The 20,961-nt window shown below is 49.0% G+C and overlaps 1 protein-coding gene and 1 pseudogene across 1 annotated transcript; one reads left to right on the plus strand and one right to left on the minus strand.

The window, feature by feature from the left end:
• Positions 1 to 390: 390 nt before the first annotated feature.
• LOC114705826 lies at positions 391 to 7,371 on the plus strand (annotated as a pseudogene).
• Positions 7,372 to 17,472: 10,101 nt separating this feature from the next.
• Positions 17,473 to 19,000, minus strand: C16_21H6orf15 (chromosome 16_21 C6orf15 homolog). Its single transcript, XM_028887943.2, has 2 exons — positions 18,897 to 19,000; positions 17,473 to 18,713 (listed from the first exon to the last, which is right to left on the minus strand). The coding sequence occupies exons 1-2, from the start codon at positions 18,979 to 18,981 to the stop codon at positions 17,590 to 17,592; spliced, it is 1,209 nt and encodes a 402-aa protein (XP_028743776.2). The 5' UTR covers positions 18,982 to 19,000; the 3' UTR covers positions 17,473 to 17,589.
• Positions 19,001 to 20,961: the final 1,961 nt, after the last annotated feature.

Here is a 20,961-nt window from a genome sequence, read left to right on the forward strand (position 1 = left end):
AGTTCTTCCACAGGACCCAGGTTTTATTCCCAGCATCCACATGGAGGCTCACAACCACATGTAACTCCAGTTCCAGGGGATCCGACATCCTCTCCTGGCCCCTACCCGCACTGCCCACAAAACACCTATACACATAAAAATAAAAGATAATCCTTACAGACGGCCTTGGGGGCTTACCTTAATCCAGACAGCCCCTCACAGTTGTGCCCAGGGGTATGTCGCCTAGGTGAATTTAGCCCCTGTGGAGTTGGTGGATAAAATCAAGGAGTGAGGCCCTACAGCAGTGTGCTTCAGACCCTCCTGTGGCCTGCTCTGCAGCCTGGCTGGAGAGGATTCGAACCTGCTCCAGAAATCTTAGGAAGACGTAAAATGATGAAATTATTTCATATTATGAAGACATTTGTCCTTGGGATAGGTGGCGTGACAAACAGTGGGTGAGAACTTGTGGAAACACCTTCCCAATTGCAGCATACTATCTCAGGATGACTTCCTCAAGCCAGAGTCTGAGACAGACAGAGAGGGAAAGGGGTCTTTGCTGTATGATGTGCTTGAAGCGCTTAACATGGAAAAAATGATGTCAGCCCTTTCGTAGTGGATGAAACCCCAGGGCACTCTGTGGGACCAGCAGCCGTGGAAAGTGCTCAAGGGGTTCCCATTTTAACTGTTGAAAGTTTCCTCCTCTTAAATGATAACCACTGGGCACCATATGGGACAGAAGCTACTTTCTGACCATTCCATATGAAGAATCAAGAGGAAAGGGAGTACAAGGGTGTATGACCTCTAGACCCTCCAGGGTTCTTTGATGGCCACGTGTGGCCCATGTACCCAAAACACAGACAAGAAATGAACACCACCTGGGAGATTGTTTACCTAGATGGAAGGAGATCTAAAGAGGACCTCTTTTCTCAGGTGTATGAAGATGCCAAGCAAGAATTAGAGAAGCCTAGCCAGGGATGGTGGCGCACGCCTTCAATCCCAGCACTCGGGAGGCAGAGGCAGGCCGATCTCTGTGAGTTCAAGGCCGACCTGGTCTACAGGACAGCTAGGGCTGTTACACAGAGAAACCCTGTCTCAGAAATCAAAAACAAAAACAAGCAAACAAAATTAGTTAAAGAAGGAAAATAGTTTGTAACAGCACAAAGGTGGAGTGCAGCAAGTCCTGGGGTGGATTAGAAACTCGGAGGTGAGTGCTGAAGAATGTTAACCAGGATGCAGTCTGTCCTGCTGGACAGGGACAGCTCTTCTGAGTCTTTGTTCATTTTTATCACAGTGTATTATGTTGTGTTTCTGCATTTGTGCGTATAGTTGTGTGCTCACATTTATTTGTGTGCTCATATGTTTATTTGTGTTGCATACACGCACTCAAACACTAAGAAATGAGCCTTGTATACTAACTACACCACATGGTTTTTTTCTAGTTTCATTCTGTTTGTATTGATTATACTATATGATTTGAAAAATGTTGCTGTCTGCAATCTCATAGCTCCCTGCCCGCAACCAGCAGCATTACCCAGAGTGATGGTCTCACATTCCGAGTCAGCCGTTCTCTGCAGTGCCCGGAGACGCTGTCCTTTGTGGTAGTGGGTTTTCTTCTGCCTGTTGAACACCAGTGTGTCTCTGTGGTGCAATTTTTTTTAAAATTTATTTATTATTTATACAATGCTCTGTCTGCATGTGTGCCTGCAGGCCAGAAGAGGGCGCCAGATCTCATTACAGGTGGTTGTGAGCCACCATGTGGTTGCTGGGAATTGAACTCAGGAACTCTGGAAGAACAGTCGGTGCTCTTAACTTCTGAGCCATCTCTCCAGCCCAGCATTTTTTATATCAGTAGGATTTGGTGTGTTTTACATGGTTTTCTGAAACTAACACTCAGAATTACAAAATCATAGTTTCTTCCATCCTTTGTAAACCAGGGTCTTTGAAAGCACAAGCAGGGGATGGGAACTGTGTAATTTCTTAATGCCTCCTTCAATTCTGAGATTAAAATTATGGGGCCTGGGGCCAGGTGGTAGTGGTGCATACCTTTAATCCCAGCCCTGTTAAGAAATAAAACAGAAAATTGAGGCTGGAGAGAATGGCTCAGCAGATAAGGGCAACATACTGTTCTTGGAAAGGACCTGGGTTCAGGTCCATCTGCATCCACACTGCAGTTCACAACCATCTGTAACTCCGGTTCCAAAGGATCCGACATCCTCTTCTGGATTCCATGAGCACCAGGCACACATGTGGTGCATAGACATACATATATGCAGGCAAAACACTCGTGCACATTAAAAATAAATATTTAAAAAGAAGACACAGAAAGATAAAAACAATGCAAGGGCTTTGGACCTGACTGGTGGTAGCAATGGCCTTCCTGTTGGACTCTGGCCAAGACTGAAGGGACACACACCACATTGAGTCTCAGGGCACAGAGCATGCTGCGGCTTCTGCATGAGACTTGAAGAACTCTTTTTAGGCATTGATATTCATTAAGGCATAAAGAATTGTACTAATTTTTTTTAAAAAAAAAATCAAGGCTGGAGAGATGACTCCGTGGTTAAGAGCACTTGATGCTCTTGTAGAGAATCTTGTAGAGTTCAGTTATTCTCAACATCCACATCCAACAACTCAAAACCATCCGAAACAACTCCAGCTCCCATGGATCTGGTGCCCTCTTGTGGCCAGCAGCAGCACCTGCACTTGTGTGCACAGACATTCATGAAATTAAAAAGTAAAGCTTTTAAAAATAAAAATATTTTTCAAAAACTCAATCAGGAAAGATCACCACCCATGAAGACTGGCTCTTCCCTTTGACTGTGGTGTCTGGACATTCCCGCATTCTTGAAGATTTACATATGTATCAGGCAGTGCTTCTTGGGTGCGGTGAGCCTCTCAGCTTCCTGTCCAGTGTTCTGTAGCTTGTCTCTACTCACAGTTACCCTCCTGTCCAGAGCTGAGTGCAGTGCAGTCCACACATTTCAGACAATCGTGTAGTTTTCAGAGTTTTCTCCATGGTTTGTCTGGCCCTCTCCTGATTTCTGCTACCCTTCCAGAAACCCAAGACTCAGTGAGCCTTCTGCTAATGGAGCCACTGTGCTCTGTGCCCTGAGACTCAGTGTATTATGTGTCCCCTCAGTCGTGGCCGGAGTCCAACAGGAAGACAGCTGCTCTTGAGACTCTCTAATGACTTGGGCTCAAGTTCCCGGAGCTCTGTGCACACAGACAGACACCTCTCCTCATCAACTGCATTTTTTTAAAATTTACTTCATTTACTCATGAAGTCAACACTGCTTTTTTTCTTTAGATTTTATTTTTATTTATGTGCATGAGAGGTGGGTATGTGCGCATGACTGCAGGTGCCTGTGTAGGCCAGAAGAGGGCGTTGTATCCCTTGGAGTTGGAATCATAGGTGATTGTGAGCTGCCCATCAGGGGTGCTGTAAACCAAATCTAGGTCCTCTGGAAGAGCAATAAGCACTCTTAACCACTGAGCCACCTCTCTGTTGTGTTTTCTAGACTCTGCCAGAGACAGCTCAGTCTTCAAAGATGAGAAAACATAGATGAGGCTCTGAAGTCCAGAAGCCCTCCATCAGCCCCTGGCAGGCACAGCGCCCTACTGACATCTGAGTGAAATGTGAGTGGCAGACACCCCAGCAGAGGCTGTTCCAGAAGGCAGGTGTCTTGACAGTTAGTGAATGCCTCCTGCCAGGAGGGGCAAACCTTCAGCTGAGAGAAACTCCAGAAAGGAATCTGTGCCTGTCAATACTCATGGCAGTGTAGGAAAGGGTTGGTCCACAGGCAGGATGTGGGTGGCACGATAGCCATTTGGTAAAAGATGTGTGTGTGTGTGTGTGTGTGTGTGTGTGTGTGTGTGTGTGTGTATACTTATCAAGGGTGAAATGCATTTTATTTAATGCTTTATATGACTCAGTCTTCATTTTTCCTGTTACTCGGAGTCTATCCCTAGTACAGGGTGGGCCATCACTGTCTCTTGTAAAAACCTGCAATCCAGGCTGCTTTCAGCTCCCCACTCTGACCTTCCACAGGGCAAGCTCTTATCCTGCTACTCAGAGAGCTGCCGGTTTGGGCCCAGAGGTAGATCACTTGTGTGGTGTGGGCACAAGGCTCCAGGTTCTGTCCCAAGCGTGGGGGGGCACAGGGTGGAGAGGATGGTCATTATCTGGAGAGAGTTCAGTCATTACCATCACATGTTAATCAGGAGACTGGACAAGTGGAGAAAGAAGGTGTATTCCCCTTCTGTTAGAGTCTGAGAGGTCCCCAGGACAACTGAAATATGGGTCTGTTTCCAGAACTTTCCTAAGATACAGTAGTTTTACTAAGCACAGGGCATTACTAGTCCACTCTATGCCTTTTTGTTTTTTAAAGACAGGGTCTCTCTACACGGCTGTCCTGGAATTCTGTCAACCAGGCTGACCTCAAACTCACAGAGATCCACCTGCCTCTGCCTCTCAAATGCTAGGATTAAAGGCATGCGCCACCACTGCCCGGCCAATCCTATAACTCTTTTAAGGGTGATGAAACATAACATGAAAAATCGTTTCAAGCCTGGCAGATGTTAACTATTGCTGAATCTATGTGGTACTATTTTTCCTAACTTCGGGTAAGTTCGAAACTTTTCCATAGTAAAATTTATTTTAGAGCTGTCCCAGAAAGCCACATGTGCTAATAAATACAGTGTGTGTGTGTGTGTGTGTGTGTGTGTGAGAGAGAGAGAGAGAGAGAGAGAGAGAGAGAGAGAGAGAGAGAGAGAGAGAGAGAGAGAGAGAGAGAGAAACCCCAGTGGAAGAGAATATGGAGAATGGACTTCTGCAGGGCTTTGCCCCGGAAAAGATGATGCAGTCCCTTGCGTTGAAAGATGTGACAGCGCCACCTAGGGGTAAGAGCGGAGACATTCCTTCGCCAGTTGCGGTGATTCTGGGCTCAAAGGTTTTCAAAGCAGGGAACGGTGTAATCGAATGTGGGAGTCATGAACATTCTCAACAACAAAAGGTTTCTAAATGCACAACTCCCCAAAATAAATTCAATATCTAATGAAACTGATAGACACCACTCACACATAGAGAAGAAACAGACAGACATGACGGATACCACACAACACAGACAGACACACAGACAGAGGGACAGGTTCACAAGGCAGCCTCAGGCAGGCATGGATTCCGACTCATACAACAGAGAGAGGACAGAAGACACAGAGAACACGGAGCAGAGAACTCACATCTGGACTCGCTCCTGGTTAAACTATCCAAAGGGAAGTTCTTTTGATCCTATCCTCAGTGTGAGACCCAGGGCCACTTGGACTTAATCACTAACGCCTTGTAGTCTCTGCCCATGGCCGTGTGAGAAAACTGACTCCCACAACTGATCTTGATCTTCTGGTCTCCATGCACACTCCATGGCAACACTTGCACATAAATAAACATCATCAATCAATCATTGCACATATACAGGTATAATCAGTGTAATTTTTAAGCTGAAAAAAATGTTAGGTTGTTAAAAATCTGCATGAGAATGCGTTAAAGCATGTTGACCTGCTGCTGTGGCTGCTGTTCAGCCTTTGAGTGGAATGTGTTCTGGTGACGTGCCACAGATGGATACACCGCACACGACACCGTGCCAGTCACTAAGAGTTCACTGCAGGACTCCACTGCGCTATTTAAGAGCGGAGCTCGAAGAGACAGAGAAGACTGGGGACCACCAAGGACTGGGAGCGGGGGTGGGAGGTGGGGGAGTAGGGGGTTGGAGGTTGGGGGGTGTAAATGCTGCTGTTTAGTGGGTGTGGCAAGTGCAGTGATGGGAAATTTTGGAAACAGCAGTGGTGACGGTTGTTTAACACGGTGCCATGTAACCAATGCCGCTGAATTGTAAGTATAAAGGTTCACATGGCAACTTTTACATTAGATGCACATATATAAAGCCACAATAGAAGAAACCTTAGTGAACTTACCTTCTAAACAATTTAAAAGGACAAAGAGAACATTATACGTGATGAAACTTACTAATGAACTTCCTTGATGGGCAGCAACTGCCATCTCCTGCAGGGATCCCAGGGAACCTCAGACCCTCCGGGAAAGACCAAGGTCATTAGAAAGAGGACCAAGCATGGTGGTGCACACCTTTAATCCCAGCACTCAGGAGACAGAGGCAGGCAGCATGAGCTTGGGGAGGTGGCCAGGGGTCAGGACACTCATCTGTGAGTCACCTGTGGATACATGGGCTTGTCTGTTTGGTGTTCTGGTCTCATTGTGAACCACTCTGCATGGTCCCTGAAAAAGAACAAAGTTACAAGCTGAAAAGTTCTGGAACGCTTCCCCCACCAGAGTAACCATTCATGAACAGACTCTTAAAACAGATGAACTTTGAGTGACCAGGGCAGGGTCTGCCTGTGCAGGAGGCCAGGCTCCCTTGGCCGCTCACAACCATCTGTGGCTCCAGGGAATCTGATACCCTCTTCTGGTCCCTTGGGCACTAGGCATGTATGTGGTACACAGACATGCAGGCAAGTAAAACACACATACACACACATTTTTAAAAGACTAAAAGAAAAAGAAATATTGAAATGAGTGGATGGGAACAGGGGAGTGTGGCTCACTGGTAGATGCTTGCCTGGTGATCGTGAGCCATAGATTCTAGCCATGGCACCAGAGATAACTGTAACAGAAGCAATAGTAACAGGAGAGGGAGTAGACTAATCTAAGAAAGCCAGAACACAAATGAGTAGACTGAGGAGAAGAGAAAGACCCTCATATCAGAAGTTAAATTTGGCCCCCAGGTGGCAAGCCCAAAGTGAACCCACCTAAGAGCTTCCTGTCCACGGGTCACAGCTAAAAAGAGCCACAGAGAAGAGCAAAGTCCCCAGGACCCCGGGCACCATCAACTCAACTCTCTGATAGTGGCCAGAAAGGGCAGCAGGAAGAACAGAAGAAGAGGAAAGAGAAATGGGGAAGGAAATGAAGGAGCCAGTGGGTCCCGGAGGCAAAGAGACAATCGCCCACCGCAGCAGCAGGAGCTGCTGGAGCTGCGCCTCGGGCTCCGGGCTTCGGAGGCAGCGGAGAAGGGGATGTCAGCCGGCTGCGTGAGGCTGCGTGACTCGCTAGCTCAGCCTGGAATCACAGAGTTCCTGCCCCCAAGGGGCTCTGCTGCAGGCGGTGGTGGATGCCGCCACAGACAGAGCGCCTTCGAACCGTCCATCACCACAACAGCCCTGGGAAATCAGATGTGGCCAGGAGGCTGCAGCTCTATAGAAAACCAGGCACAGTGGGACATACTTGTTATCCCAGTACTGCAGAGGCAGGGGGTCGGGGTTCAAGGCCAGCCTCAGCTACCTACTAAGACTGTCTTCGAATACAAAGTCTGCAGGAGTGAAAAGTGAGTTATTGCCAGGCGGTGGTGGCGCACGCCTTTAATCCCAGCACTCGGGAGGCAGAGGCAGGTGGATCTCTGTGAGTTCAGGGTCAGCCTGATCAACAGAGTGAGTTCCAGGATAGCCAGGATTGTTTTGCAGAGAAACCCTGTCTTGAGAAATAAATAAATAAATAAATAAATAAATAAATAAATAAATAAATAAATAAATAATAAGAGTTATTTTTCCTCTTTGGGCTAAAGGAGAGGTTTGAATGGCTATTTTATCTTCAAAGAGTAAAAGCGTTGGGTTTTCTTGGGGGACGGGACAGTGGCAGGGGAATTTAGGCTTCATTATGACTGAGTTATAGTAAAGAAGCCGTGTCCACGAGAGGCCTGGAAGAGACCTCACGAATTCATGAGGGAGAGAATGGGGAAGGGGAGACCAGTGGCTGGTACCTTGAAACGCTGGCCCACGTGCCTTGGCCCTGGATACCCAGACACGGTCTGTCAGCCCCCGGTGCCATCTTCTGCAGACAGAGCCTGCCCTCTAGCGGCGGAGCCCGGGATGGCAGGTGCTTTTTTTGGAAGTGTGGGTTACTACACCCTTGTACTGAATAGCAGTGGGGGAAATGAATGATTGTAGCCTTGGCAATGACTGGAGCATCGGCTGCGCTGAGTCCTGCGACTCATCGTCCCATCCCCGCCAAGAGGATATGACCTACCCTGTCTTACAAATTGTCCGGCTGCCGCCAGCCGACGGCTACAGATGTGTCTATGCCATGGCCTGCCTGCTCAGGGTCCTGCTGCCTTGGGCTTGGTCCCTTCGTGCTGGCCCCTTTCTTCCTCTCCCGTGGAGAGTTCACTCATCACACACGGTCTTGTCTTCTGAGGCCAAAGGGCTACACCACTGAGCGGCAGCATCGTCCCAAGACTCCACACCCAGAAAAGAAACTGAGTCGAACTCGGGGACTGTTGTAGGTCTCCAGGGCCTGGCCACTTAACTACCGAGGTAAAATGTTCTTTCCCATAGTCCTGGTTGCGAGCTACCTAGAAAAGGCCGATCTGCCAATCAGACCCCCCCCCCAATGATGACGATGAAGTCAAAATCGGAGAGGGGGATACTTGAGGGGCATCTCAACCTAGTCATAGCGCACAGGATCATTTATATGAGCCTTGCTTTAACATCTAAAGGCAGTGCGACACAGCGCTGAGCATCTAATGTGTTATGTTGGGCGGCTTCCTCCCAACAGTCCTATGACGTGGGAGCGCTGATCATCCCCATTTCACAGACAAGGAAACTGAGGTGGAGAGAGCTTATGTCTGGCTCATTAGTTGCATTAGCCAGAGCTATAATTATTCAATGTCATGAGAAAGGTAGCATGAGCGTGGGGAGGTGGCCAAGGGTCAGGACACTCACCTGTGAGTCACCTGCGGATACATGGGCTTGTCTGTTTGGTGTTCTGGTCTCATTGTGAACCACTCTGCATGGTCCCTGAAAAAGAACAAAGTTACAAGCTGAAAAGTTCTGGAACGCTTCCCCCACCAGAGTAACCATTCATGAACAGACTCTTAAAACAGATGAACTTTCAGTGACCAGAGGCAGGGTCTGCCTGTGCAGGAGGCCAGGTTCCCTTGGCCGCTCCGGCCCCTCCCCACCTTCAAGCTTTTGAATAGAATGAGGTGGGCAGGTCCAACCCGTGGTCTAGATGCCTTTATTTACCTGCTCTTCACTGTGGTCACTTCAGCCTGCCCAGTAGCTGAAGACATAGCCCCTTGCTCTCTTTTAATTAGTAGTTACTCTTGAGTTTTTAACAAAGCTATTTTAAGTTAGTATTTGCATGTTTATGTAGATGTGCATGAACATGGAGGCCAGAGGGTTCCTTCTCAAGCACTATCCATCCACCTGGTATTCTGAGACAGTGTCTCTCATTGGGATCTGGAGCAGGACGGCCAGCCAGTGAGTCCCAGGGACCCCATTACCCCCAGCACTGGGGTTTGAATCATTCTCCACCATACCCAACTTTTTAAAAAAACATTATTTTTATTTATGTATATGAACGTATGTGCACCATGTGCATGCCTGGTGCCCGTGGAGACCAAAAGAAGACACTGGATCTCCTGGAACTTGAGTTAAAGATTGCTATAAGCTGCCATGTGGGTGCTGGAAACCAAATCCAGGTCCTTTGCAAGAACAAGTGCTCTTACCTGCTGAGCCATGTCTCCAGCCCCAACAACCAGTTTTCAATGCATATGCTGGAGATCAAACCCATGCCTGTCATGCAGGCAGCTTACCAATAAGCCATCTTCCCAGCGCTAACAGTTTTTAAAGCACCAGGAACGATTCCGTTTCTTCAGTCTTCCCTCTGATCCCCTTTCCCCTCCTTCTATTCCCAATCCCATACTCCCCTAAGGCTCCCCAGACTTTGTGAACTAGAAACCTCTGGGACTAGAATCTAGTGGGTGGATGGACCATTTACTAGACAGAGGAAGAGGTGGGTGGATGACAGGAGCCGGGTGCAGAGTGATCCCGGCTTTAAGGGCAGGCCATGGGGTAGGTCAGCAGGCAGGTCAGTGGGCAGGTACCTGCAGCATTTACATGCTGATTCTTTGACTCACTGAACATTTGGAATGCCATTCCTGATAGCCATGCCTGCCCAAGGTGAGGATAAGGAGCAAAATCAGCCCAGTCCAGAGGGTCGGGTGGCTGCACAGGACTGGCTTTTTGTGTGAGCTCCAGGTCTACAGCCAGCTAGCCTTTAAGCAGGGAGTGGTATGACAGCTAGCTTGGAGGACTGGAGAAGACAGAGCCTGTCTGTGTGAGACAATTAGGAGACTGACTAAGCTCCGGGCAGGAGTCACAAGGATCCCCATGTGAGAAAGAAGGGCATAAACAGGAAACAAATTTAATAATTAAACAAAGACACCTCCCTCATGCATGCACCAGGCCAGGCCCTACAGAAACATCTGAGGAGTCACTTCCTCCCGTGACTTGCTTGGCTGGAGTCGGCCCCTGGCAAGCTTCAGGTACCTCAGTTGTCCTGGGTGCACATAGTGCATTGTCCCTACTGAAGATGCTGGGAGCACCCCGATCTACCTCCTGGACCACCCACACTTATTCCCTCCCATCCCCTTCAGGGAATTGTTTGCAAAGGTAAACGTGGGATCAGAAGACAGCTCCGCCGTTGAGAATGGGTAAAGCAGAAGACCCCGGGTCAGTTGCAGCTCCTACGTCAGGGACTCACAGCTGCCTACAACTCCAGCTCTCACAGGTCCTACGTCCTCTTCTGGCCTCCACAGGCACCTGCATGTGTGTGGTGCACAGATAGACACACACACAGAGAGACACACATGTATACACAAAATATTTAAAAAAAATTTTTTTGAGACAAGGTCTCACTAGGTAGCCTGGAACTCGTTATAGATCTACCTGCCTCTGTCTCCTGAGTGCTGGGGTTAGAGGTGTGCACCATCATACCTGGCAAAATTTTTAAAGAATCTATAACATATAGGTGCATGGGAGGTAGTAGCAGGAGGGCTGGGATTAGCAGCCGCACAGCCAGTGGAAGGCCAGTCTGGGTTCTGCGATACTCTGCCTCAGAAACAAAAATGAAAAGTTAAGGAGGATACGATACATATACTTAAGTCAGCACATTCAGTCATTTGAAATCATTTGTCTAATTTAAAGGTCGTCAACAACAGATGAGTTAGCTCTTCTCATTTCCAATCGTGAAGACCAAGGTCAAGGCTTCATGCATGCCAGACAAGAGCTCTACCACTGAGCTGTCTCCTTACTTCCCAGGAGAAACGCACTCGACTACCGACTCCATTCAGATGCCAGCGCCTCCTCTGTGGTTTCAAATCGGTCTCCACCTGAAGAGATGAGTGTCTCCTGGAGCCAGAGAGATGGCTAGTCAAGAGCACTTACTGCTCTTGCAGAGGAAGGGGGGGGGGAGGCTTAGAATGCACGGCTCGGGCGATGGCTGGTTTCACCACTCAGGGAAGATCAGGGCAGGACTGGAATGTTCTGTCCTTTCCAGAAAGCAAAGGTGTCTTCAAGAACACCAAAGAAAGTGCTGGAAAGAACAACAGGTCTGAAAGAATCTACCATTGTTCAAGTGGAGACACGTCAGCAGGAGAGCCGAGGGGGGAGGAATGGTAATTACGGTTAATTAATTGGAGTAAACCGAGGCTTCGAAAGCCCCTGGGATTATAATACTCAAAAGACACTGTTCACAGGAAGGGCCCGGAAGACAGAAGGAAGAGCCGTCTTCAGAACTGACGTGAACAATGAAGACCTATTGGGTTTTTGTCTCCCTGCTAATTGTGTGTCCTAAGTGGAGGGAACACTTATTTTAAGTTCTGCAAACAGAGAAGAAACCTACCTACAGGGAACTGCGAGAAAGCCAAGTAACCCTGCTTTTAGTACGAACTTTCATTGAAATACGACCATCTGAAAGAAAAAAGAAAGAAAGAAAGAAAAAAAGCTGGGCAGTCGTGGCTCACGCCCTTAATCCCAGCACTCAGGAGGCAGAGGCAGGCGGATCTCTGTGAGTTCGAGGCCAGCCTGGTTTACAGAGCGAGTTCCAGAAAGGTGCAAAGCTACACAGAGAAACCCTGTCTCGGAAAAAAAGAAAGAAAGAGAGAGAGAGAGAGAGAGAGAGAGAGAGAGGGAGGGAGGGAGGGAGGGAGGGAGGGAGGGAGGAAGGAAGGAAGGAAGGAAGGAAGGAAGAAAGAAAAGAAGTGCGATCATCTGGCAAGAGCTGGAGAGATGGCTCTGTGGTTAAGAGCACTGGCTGCTTCTACAGAGGACTTGGTTCAGTTTCCAGCACCCACACGGTGGCTACAACTGACTGTAACTCTTCTGAACTCCGAGGGATGCAGGTGGCACACAAAATATTCATACATGTGAAATAAATAAATCTAACAAATATTTTAAAATTTTTTAAACGATGTCTGACAAATAATATCCAAGGCAAAAATGAAAGAGAAGTCAGCTTCAATAAACAGATACCAAGATGGTAATTTTATACCAAAATCACTCAGGAGAGCTAGCCAAGTCATCTCAATTCCTTCTTTCCTACAATATTAAATGATTCTAATTATAACAAAATGCAAACAAGATGTATACTTAATAATGCTAATTGTTCAAGTCAACATTTTGAAGAGAAAATGGATTATAGAATGATAGCCAATGGAGACTTAAATTAAAAATATCTTTCACAAGCCGAGTGGTGGTGTTGCACACCTTTGATCCCAGCACACAGGAGACAAAGGCAGGTGGATCTCTGTGAGTTTGAGGCTAGCCTGGTCTACAGAGCGAGTTCTAGGACAGCAAAGGCTACCAAAGAAACCCTGTCTCAAAAAACCAAAAAATTTTTTTTCACATTTATTAATAGTGTGTGTGTGTGTGTGTGTGTGTGTGTGTGCATTCATGCACTACATCACAAGTGTGGAGGGCGGTGCTTTCAGAGTCAGTTCCCTCCCTCCACCACGGGATTGAACTCAGGTCATCAGGTTCCACTGCAAGAGCCCTTACCCGACAAGTCATCTTAACAGCCCAAGGGAGACTCTAAAATATTTTATTTTAGTAGGAGAGAGTAGACTGCAAACTTTTAAAAATCTATGTGAAAAGCTGTGTATCTAAAAAGAAGTCTATGATAGCCTGTCATTACAGGTCTTTAATACTAGCCTGTAACCCTAGCACTGGGAAGACAGAGACTGGTGGATCATCACATGTTCAAGGTCAGCCTGGGTGGTCTACATAGCAAGACCCTGATTCAATAATAATAATAATCTGACAAGAAAAGAATGGAGTACTGATACACGGAAGACACTGTGCTAACAGTCGATAAACTCTTGTGTGATTTTACTTACATGAAATGCTTCAGGTAGACCAATTCACAGGAACAGAAAGCAGCCTAGAGCTGGGCAAGGGCTGCCCCCAGAGGGCCTGGGCAGATAACAGTGAGTTAAAGACCCCACAGGGTCCCAAATCTGTCTTGTGCTCCCTTGGTCTGCACATTGGTGTCCTCTCAAGGAGCGGTCCAGGAAGCCTTCCTCAGCGCTCTCCAGTGTGGGGCCAACTTCAGTGTCAGACGTTTTCACTTATGCAGTGATAATAGCTCCCTCCATCCTCTGTATACCATGAGCTGAATGTGTTACAAGGCTACCTCAATTCTCTGGCAGCATGAGGCTTGTCTAGTGATTTCCCTCTTACAGATAGCCAGTCCCAGGTCGCAAAGCTACCCGACACTTTCAACGCTGAAACCCAGGAAGGCAACTGGCACGGAGGTGGCGAGACTCCCCGGCCCAGACAGTAGTCCTTCCTCCAGCCAGGCCGTTTCCACCCATCGCTCACGTCAGTGGAAGGCCCGCAGTCTGGCTTTGGTATTGCCTGTCTGTAGACCAGCACCTGTGTCTGTTCCCTTTCCTCAGCTGGGAGGGTAGGCACCCTCTGTCTGCTTCCGTCCGCTGGTCGGCATTCTCCTTTTTCTCTCAAGAGACTTGTGAAAACACCTGGAATGTGTGGCCACTCTTTCTCACGGGGATGTTTGTCAGGTGCAGGGTGTTGTCTTGGTCGTGAGGGCCTGTTTGGTTCAGGATTGAGGGTGGTAGGTGGGTAACAGGAGCTTTGGGTCCCATTTAAGGCATACAACTCAGGGAGTTTAGGTGTATTCACAGACTGGCCGGTAGGCAAGTCTATGGGACATTTTAATGATTAATGATTGATGTGGGAAGGACCAGCCCATTGTGGGCAGTGCCAGCCCTGCCCAGGTAGGTGGTCCTGGGTTGTATAAGAAATCAAACTTGCCAGATGGTGGTGGCACATGCCTTTAATTCCAGCATTTGGGAGGCAGAGGCAGGCGGATCTCTGTGAGTTCAAGGCTAGACTGATCTACAGAGTGAGTTCCAGGACAGGCTCCAAAACTACACAAAGAAACACTATCTTGAGAAAAAAGAAAAAGAAAAGAAATCAAACTGAGTAAGCCAGGGAAAGCAAGCTAGTGAACAGCACTCCTCTGCGGTTTCTGCTTCAATTCCTGTCTTGACTTTCAGTGATCATCTTAGTTTGGGTTTCTATTGCTGTGGAGAAACACATGACCATAAAACAAGCTGGGGAGGAGAGGGTTTATTAGGCTCACACTTCAGCAGTGCTGTTCATCACTGAAGAAAGTCAGGACAGAACTCAAACAGGGCAGGAACCTGGAGGCAGGAGCTGATGCAGAGGCCATGGAGGGAGCTGCTTACTGGCTTGCTTCCCTGGCTTGCTCAGCCCACAGGGATGGCACCACCCACCATGGGCTGGGCCCTTCCTCATTGATCACTAATTGAGAAAATGCATTTCAGCTGGATCTCACGGAGGCATTTCCTCAGCTGAGGCTGCTTCCTCATTGATGACTCTAGCTTGTGTCAAGTTGACACACAAAACCAGACAGTGCAGTGATGAATTGTGATGTAGAAGTATAAGTCAAATAAACTGCCTATAACTCCACCTCCAGGGGATCTAACGCCCTCTTCTGGCTTCACTGGGTACCTCATACTTGTGGAGCACACATACATACATACATACATACATGATGGTAAAATACTCATACACATAAAAATAAAAATTTAGGACCACTCTGACATGATTGACCACAGCCACTCAGAGCTCTCTACCATTGCATTCCCAGATTTTAGGAGTCATCAGCAACTCTTGCCAAGGCCGGCTCACCTGCTTCTCTCACTGTTGCCTGTCCTGTGTGTAAAAGCCCTTGGCCCACCCTGTTTGTGCCTCAGTATCTCCTCTGTGCAAGGGGCACTTTATCGCCTTCCTGGGGGGATTTTTGGGAAGATTAGTTGGAAGGATGTGTATACAAACACCTCGTCCATGATCGGGCACACATAATAAAAGTTAGTTGGTATTTCTGCAAATTGCACTTGTATCTGAACACTCCCTGGATGGATGAGAAAATGAGGTTGAAGTCACCGCCTCTGTCATTCATGGCCTGTGTGAGTTGCTTCATGTCTCTGACTCTTTCCCTATTGGTAAAAAAGAATCATAAAATACTTTTGTCACAGGTAATAACGAGGGTGAAGTGATGGATGTTGCGTGAGCCAAGACCAGTTTCATGGGGCTCCGGGAAGGACACGGCAGCAGTTCTCTGTGGAGACTTGGTGTTAGTCGGCAGCTACCATACCACATCGGAGATAACCAGCTCACAGAGAACAGCTCTATTTGAACTCAGCTTTGAAGATTGCCCCCTGTTGTTTTGGAGCCTGTGGTAAGGCAGTCAGTCCATCAGGCAGGAGCATGCTAGTCAACCAAACCGTTCACCTCACAGAGAACCAGGGAGCAAAGAGAAAAAGAGGACAGAGTCCTACGATCTTATGTAACAGGATCTCTCTGCGATGACCTGAGGTCCTCCCTGATAAGCCTTATCTCTTAAAACTTCCACTACCTCCTAAGGTTGCCAAGCTGGAGACCAAGCCTGTATGTAATACATGGGCCTTTGGAGATCACACTAGTTCAGTGTTGCCTGTGGGTGGGTGAGAATGGGTAGGTGCATGCATGGATAGATGGATGGATGGATAGATGGATGGATGGATGGGTAGATGGATAGATGGGTGGGTGGATAGATGGATGGATGGATGGATGGGTAGGTGGATGGATAGATGGACGGATGGGTGGATGGATAGATGGACAGATGGGTGGATGGATAGATGGGTGGATGGATAGATGGATGAATGGATAGATGGATGGATGGATGGGTAGATGGATAGATGGGTGGGTGGATAGATGGATGGATGGATGGGTGGATGGATAGATGGATGGATGGATGAACTGATGAATAGACAGACAGAGGACTTGCCTACTCATTCAGTGTTTGTTGAATGCTTACCCTGGCCCAGACACTGTTCAAGAGGTGCAACAGCAAACATATGAGGTCCTTGTCTCACTGGTACAATTAAAACAGGTCTGTGAGTTAGACACATAACTCAAAAATGCGTTTAGGAGTGACTATAGCAAGGTGGACAACTAGAACAAGAATGTAGCTTGAAAGCCTGAAATGACCTTGGACCTGTCTAGAAGAAAAGCTTAAAACAGTCCCCTAGTCTTACCCTAGGACTAAGAAAAATCAAGAGTCCAAGGAGGGAAGAGAGCTGGGTTGAGGCAATGGGGAAGAGGTGTGGTTGGTGAGGGGAAAGATGGACTTAGAGGAAGTATTCAGACAAGGAATTCTCATCACAGACACCAGGACAGCATGTCCCACTCAGGCAGGTGACTCCCATCCCTCAGGCGCTACCTGCCTCTCTCCTACAAGTTGTCTAGCCTCCTGGAACTGGGTGATGCCAGGCTGCACAAGGGTACACACACCTGGTCCAGGGAGGGCAAAGTACACAGTGGAGAAAATGCAGTCCTATCTGCCCCCCCCTGACTTCGCCTTTGTAGATAGATACACCCCCCACCCCCACCCCACCCCATCCCACCCCACCCCCTGCCCTCCCTCCCATCCTGCAGGGATGCTGAGTTCCCAGGATGCTGAGTTCCTGGGAAAACAGAAGGGTGGAGGGAGAGACCACAGCTCAGCCAAAGGAAGGGGCTGTGTGAGCTAGGAGAACAAAGCAACGGATGCCGTCACAGTGGTTGTTGGCTTCTCTTTTCTCTCTTCCTCTATCAGGGCTGCTGTTTAGTCAGCAGATGTTCAAAGTCTGCGGCTTTCTGCACATAAAGCGCTAAGTGATGCGTGTGAGGGAGGAGATCCATGCACCCCCCATTTCCAAGAAGCTTGACTGTCTGAGCAATAAAAGATAGGCCATAGGACCTTCCCTGGCCCCGTGTTCTGTGAACGGAAAGGTTTTTTTGTCCCTCCTGGCCTGGCGCCAGCTTGGCGGACCTCCTCCTTCTCTCCCTCCCTCCCTCCCGCCTCGGGTGAATTCTCAACTCTTCTACCACCCTGACGGGGGTGAAAGCGTGGAGTGGGCCCGTCCTCAAGTACCTGGGCTGTGACCTTTCTCCCCCAAAGATGGGGACAACAAGATGGCCTCTAGCTCTACAGGGGACCCCAGAGAGACATAGGGTGGCTAGAAAATGAGAAAGACCCAGGTGCACGGCCATGACTCCCAGAAACAAAGACACGGAGACACATCCAATTCAAGAACTGCTTGTGTTTATTGGCGACCAGCTTAGGTCAACAGAGGAAGCATTAAAAATGGGTAAACCGCGTGACCGAGCCTGACTGAGCTTCTGCTGAGCTTTGTAGCCTCACTGCAAACTGAGGTTTGGGAGGCTCCCAGAAGAGCCAGGAGGTCGGGCCCCGGGAGGAAGCGGATTCCGACCAGGAGGGCGGACTCGGGGTGGAAGCGGATTCCGACCAGGAGGAGGTCGGACTCCTGGAGCAAGCGGATTCCGACCAGGAGGGCGGACTCCCGGAGGAAGTGGATTCCGACCAGGAGGGCGGACTCCCGGAGGAAGTGGATTCCGACCAGGAGGGCGGACTCCTGGAGGAAGTGGATTCCGACCATTGGGCCTCCAGCTACCTGCTGGATTCCGACAGTTGGCCCCCCAGCTGCCTGCTGGATACCGACAACTGGTCCCCCAGCTTCCTGTAGGATAGGGACCATTTCCCCCCCAGCTGCCCGCAGGATACAGACCATTACCCCCCCAGCTGCCTGCAGGATAGGGACCATTACCCCCCCAGCTGCCTGCAGGATAGGGACCATTACCCCCCCAGCTTCCTACAGGATACGGACTATTGGTCCCCCAACTGGCTACTGGGTGCCGACCATTAACCCCCAAGCTGGTACCTGATAATTGACTATTGCTACCCCATATTCCAGAAGGGTAAGGCATGGGCCTTCTCCCCCACCCAGTTCCTGCCCCTCCACCTCCCCAAGATCCACTGGGACTTAGGATCCCCCAGGGTAAACCAGGCAATAACCTGTGGATGAAAAACCAGAATGGGTGCTGGGCAAAGGCTTCTGCCTCAGTTCTCAGTGGACTGGAGCCAGGCAGCTGTGTAGGCTCTGAGTCCTCGGGGCCGGAAGCCTCGTATGCAGAGGAAAAGTATGGCAGGACATCTGGCCGCACTTGCTCCGGGTAGTCCTCGGCAGCAGCCTCCATCCCTTGCTGAGGGTCCTCGGAGAGCCAGTAGTCCATGGGGGACCACCCCCAGATGGGAGGCTGGCTGGGCATCTCTGATTCTCCCTCAGGTAGAGTGCCATCTTCTGGGGATTCGGGAAGCCTGGGAAGAACCCTTGGTAATTCATTATTCACAGGGTCTGGCTTGGGCTGAGGCTGTCCGGAGTTGAAGAGGCTGGTGAAGGAAGGTTTTCCCGAATGTGGGGAGACTTTCTCCTCTGGTGCCTCAATGCTGCGTGCAAAGAGGCCTGAAGGAAAAAAGAAGATAAGGCAGTCAGTGAATCACAGTTGGTACAGCCACCCCTTTGACTCCCTGGCTCCCTCCACCGCAAGCGTCTTCCGCCACTTCTCACTTCCCTGGGGACCCAAGTGCACATCTCCTACGTGTGCACGCTCCCGCCTTTACCCAAGGACCCCAGTGCCCTCCATACCTGGCAGATACAGACAGATCAGGAGCAGGCCCAGGGGAGCCCGGCTCCCACCTGCGAGGCCCTGCATCTTGCTCAGCTCCAGCATCTCCCTGGGCTCCAAGACAGCAGGCTTTATCCCATCGGTGGGGTGGGGGACAGCAGAAACAGGCTGGGCCAGTGGTTGTGGAGACAATAGATCTGCCCATTCCACCCTCATTCTTGATTCGGTCTGTGGCAACAGGTGTCACTTGAATGTCCCAGAGGAACTGGGTGTTCCCTCACCTGGCTCCTCTCCACGTACTCCCTGCCCCTTCCTCACCCAGGTGCCCTGGTCCACAGGTCACCCCTAGTTGCCAGCCCTGCCCTGGTTTGCCTTAGGATGCTGGTGCCTTCCCCGTCTCTCAGCATCAGCCACGCTCAGCAGTCTGACTCCTTTGGGATCTAGAGCATTGACTCCAGCATCCTTGCTCATGTATCCCCACATCTCCCCCTGGATTCTGACAAGCTGGTTGTCCTGGGGTGCAAAAGTTCCCCCATCAGAGGTGCTGCTCCTAGGTGAAGCCCTTAGTCTGAAGAAATGGGCTTATTTCCCAGCCTTAAAACTCGATGTGTTAATTTTCCATTGCTCCTGTAACAAAGCCACACAAGCTAACCATTCCCAACACATGTAATACTGTGGATTTTGCTTTCATTTTGTCTTATTTTGTTTCATTTGCTTGTTGGTTTTCTATTTTGTCTGGTTTTCTTTGTGGGGGGTGTGTGGAGTTGGGGCAGGTAAAGATAGAGTCCATTATGAGACTGGCCTCAAACTTACAATCCTCCTGCCTCAGCCTCCCAAGTGTGGGATGACAGGCATGTGCTGCCAAAGCTCTCCTGTAATCAAGCCTGTAAAAGATTTTAAAAATGTTTATTTCATTTATTTCGTTATTTTATATGTATGAGTGTTTTGCCTGCATGTATACTCACCACACACCTGCCTGGTGTCCTCCCAGGTCAGAAGGGGGCTTTGGATGCCCTGGGACTGAAGTTCCAGACATTTGTGAACCACCACGTGCGTGCTAGATCCTCTGGAAGAGCAGCCAACTCTCTAGCCCTTATTCTATTCTTTTTGAGTTTTGTTGTTGTTTTTCTTTTCCCTCCAAGCCAGGGTTTCTCTGTGTAGCCCTGGAACTCACTTCGCAGACCTGGCTAACCTCGAACTCACAGAGATCCACATGCCTCTGCCTCCCGAGTGCTGGGATTAAAGGCCTGTGCCACCACCGCCCAGCTCCTTATTTTATTCTTAATTATGTATATGCGTGTGTGCCTGTGTATGGGATGTACATGTGAGTGTAATGCCCAGAGGGGCCAGAAGAGGGTGTCAGGGTCCTAGCGCTGGAATTACATTCAGTAGTGAGGAGGTTGATGTCAGTGTTGGGAACCAAAGTCTGTTCCTCTCAAGAGCAACCAATGCTCTTTCTTAGCCACTGGACCATCTCTCCAGCCCTGTTATTTTTTAGAACAAAAGTCCAAAATGGGTCTTTCTGAGTTATAAAGGGATCTGAAGGACTGACTGCTGTTATGGAGGTTCTAGAGAGGATCTACTTCTGGCTTTTTCCAGTTTCCAGGGCCACCTGTGTTTCTGGTCTCTTGACTCTCTTCCCCCATCTTCCAAGCCTCTTCCCACACTGTATCATCTGGTTTCCTCTTCTGTCTCCCAAGCCCACATTTTAAACACCATGTCTATGTTGGACCCACCCAGATAATCCTGGATAATCCCTTTATGGTACGGTCAGATGACTAATGACTTGAACTGCATCCGAAACCCTGTCTCCCTTTTCCAAGTAACCTAACATATTAATAAATTCTAAGGATTATGATGGTGACATCTTTGGTGGCGTTGGGGTGGAGACACCATTCTGCCTAATGCAGGTGGTCAGACATATCCAAAGAATATAAGAAACAGGGGCCTGGGAAGATGGCCCAGCGGTTAAAGGTAACTGTTCCCAGCACACATATGGCAGCTAACAACCTCCCTTAACTCCAGTTCCATTGGATCCGATGTCCTCTTCTGGTGTCCGTGGACACCAGGCATGCACATGGGGTA

The sequence above is a fragment of the Peromyscus leucopus genome, chromosome 16_21, assembly GCF_004664715.2.
Source record: "Peromyscus leucopus breed LL Stock chromosome 16_21, UCI_PerLeu_2.1, whole genome shotgun sequence".
NCBI lineage: Eukaryota > Metazoa > Chordata > Mammalia > Rodentia > Cricetidae > Peromyscus > Peromyscus leucopus.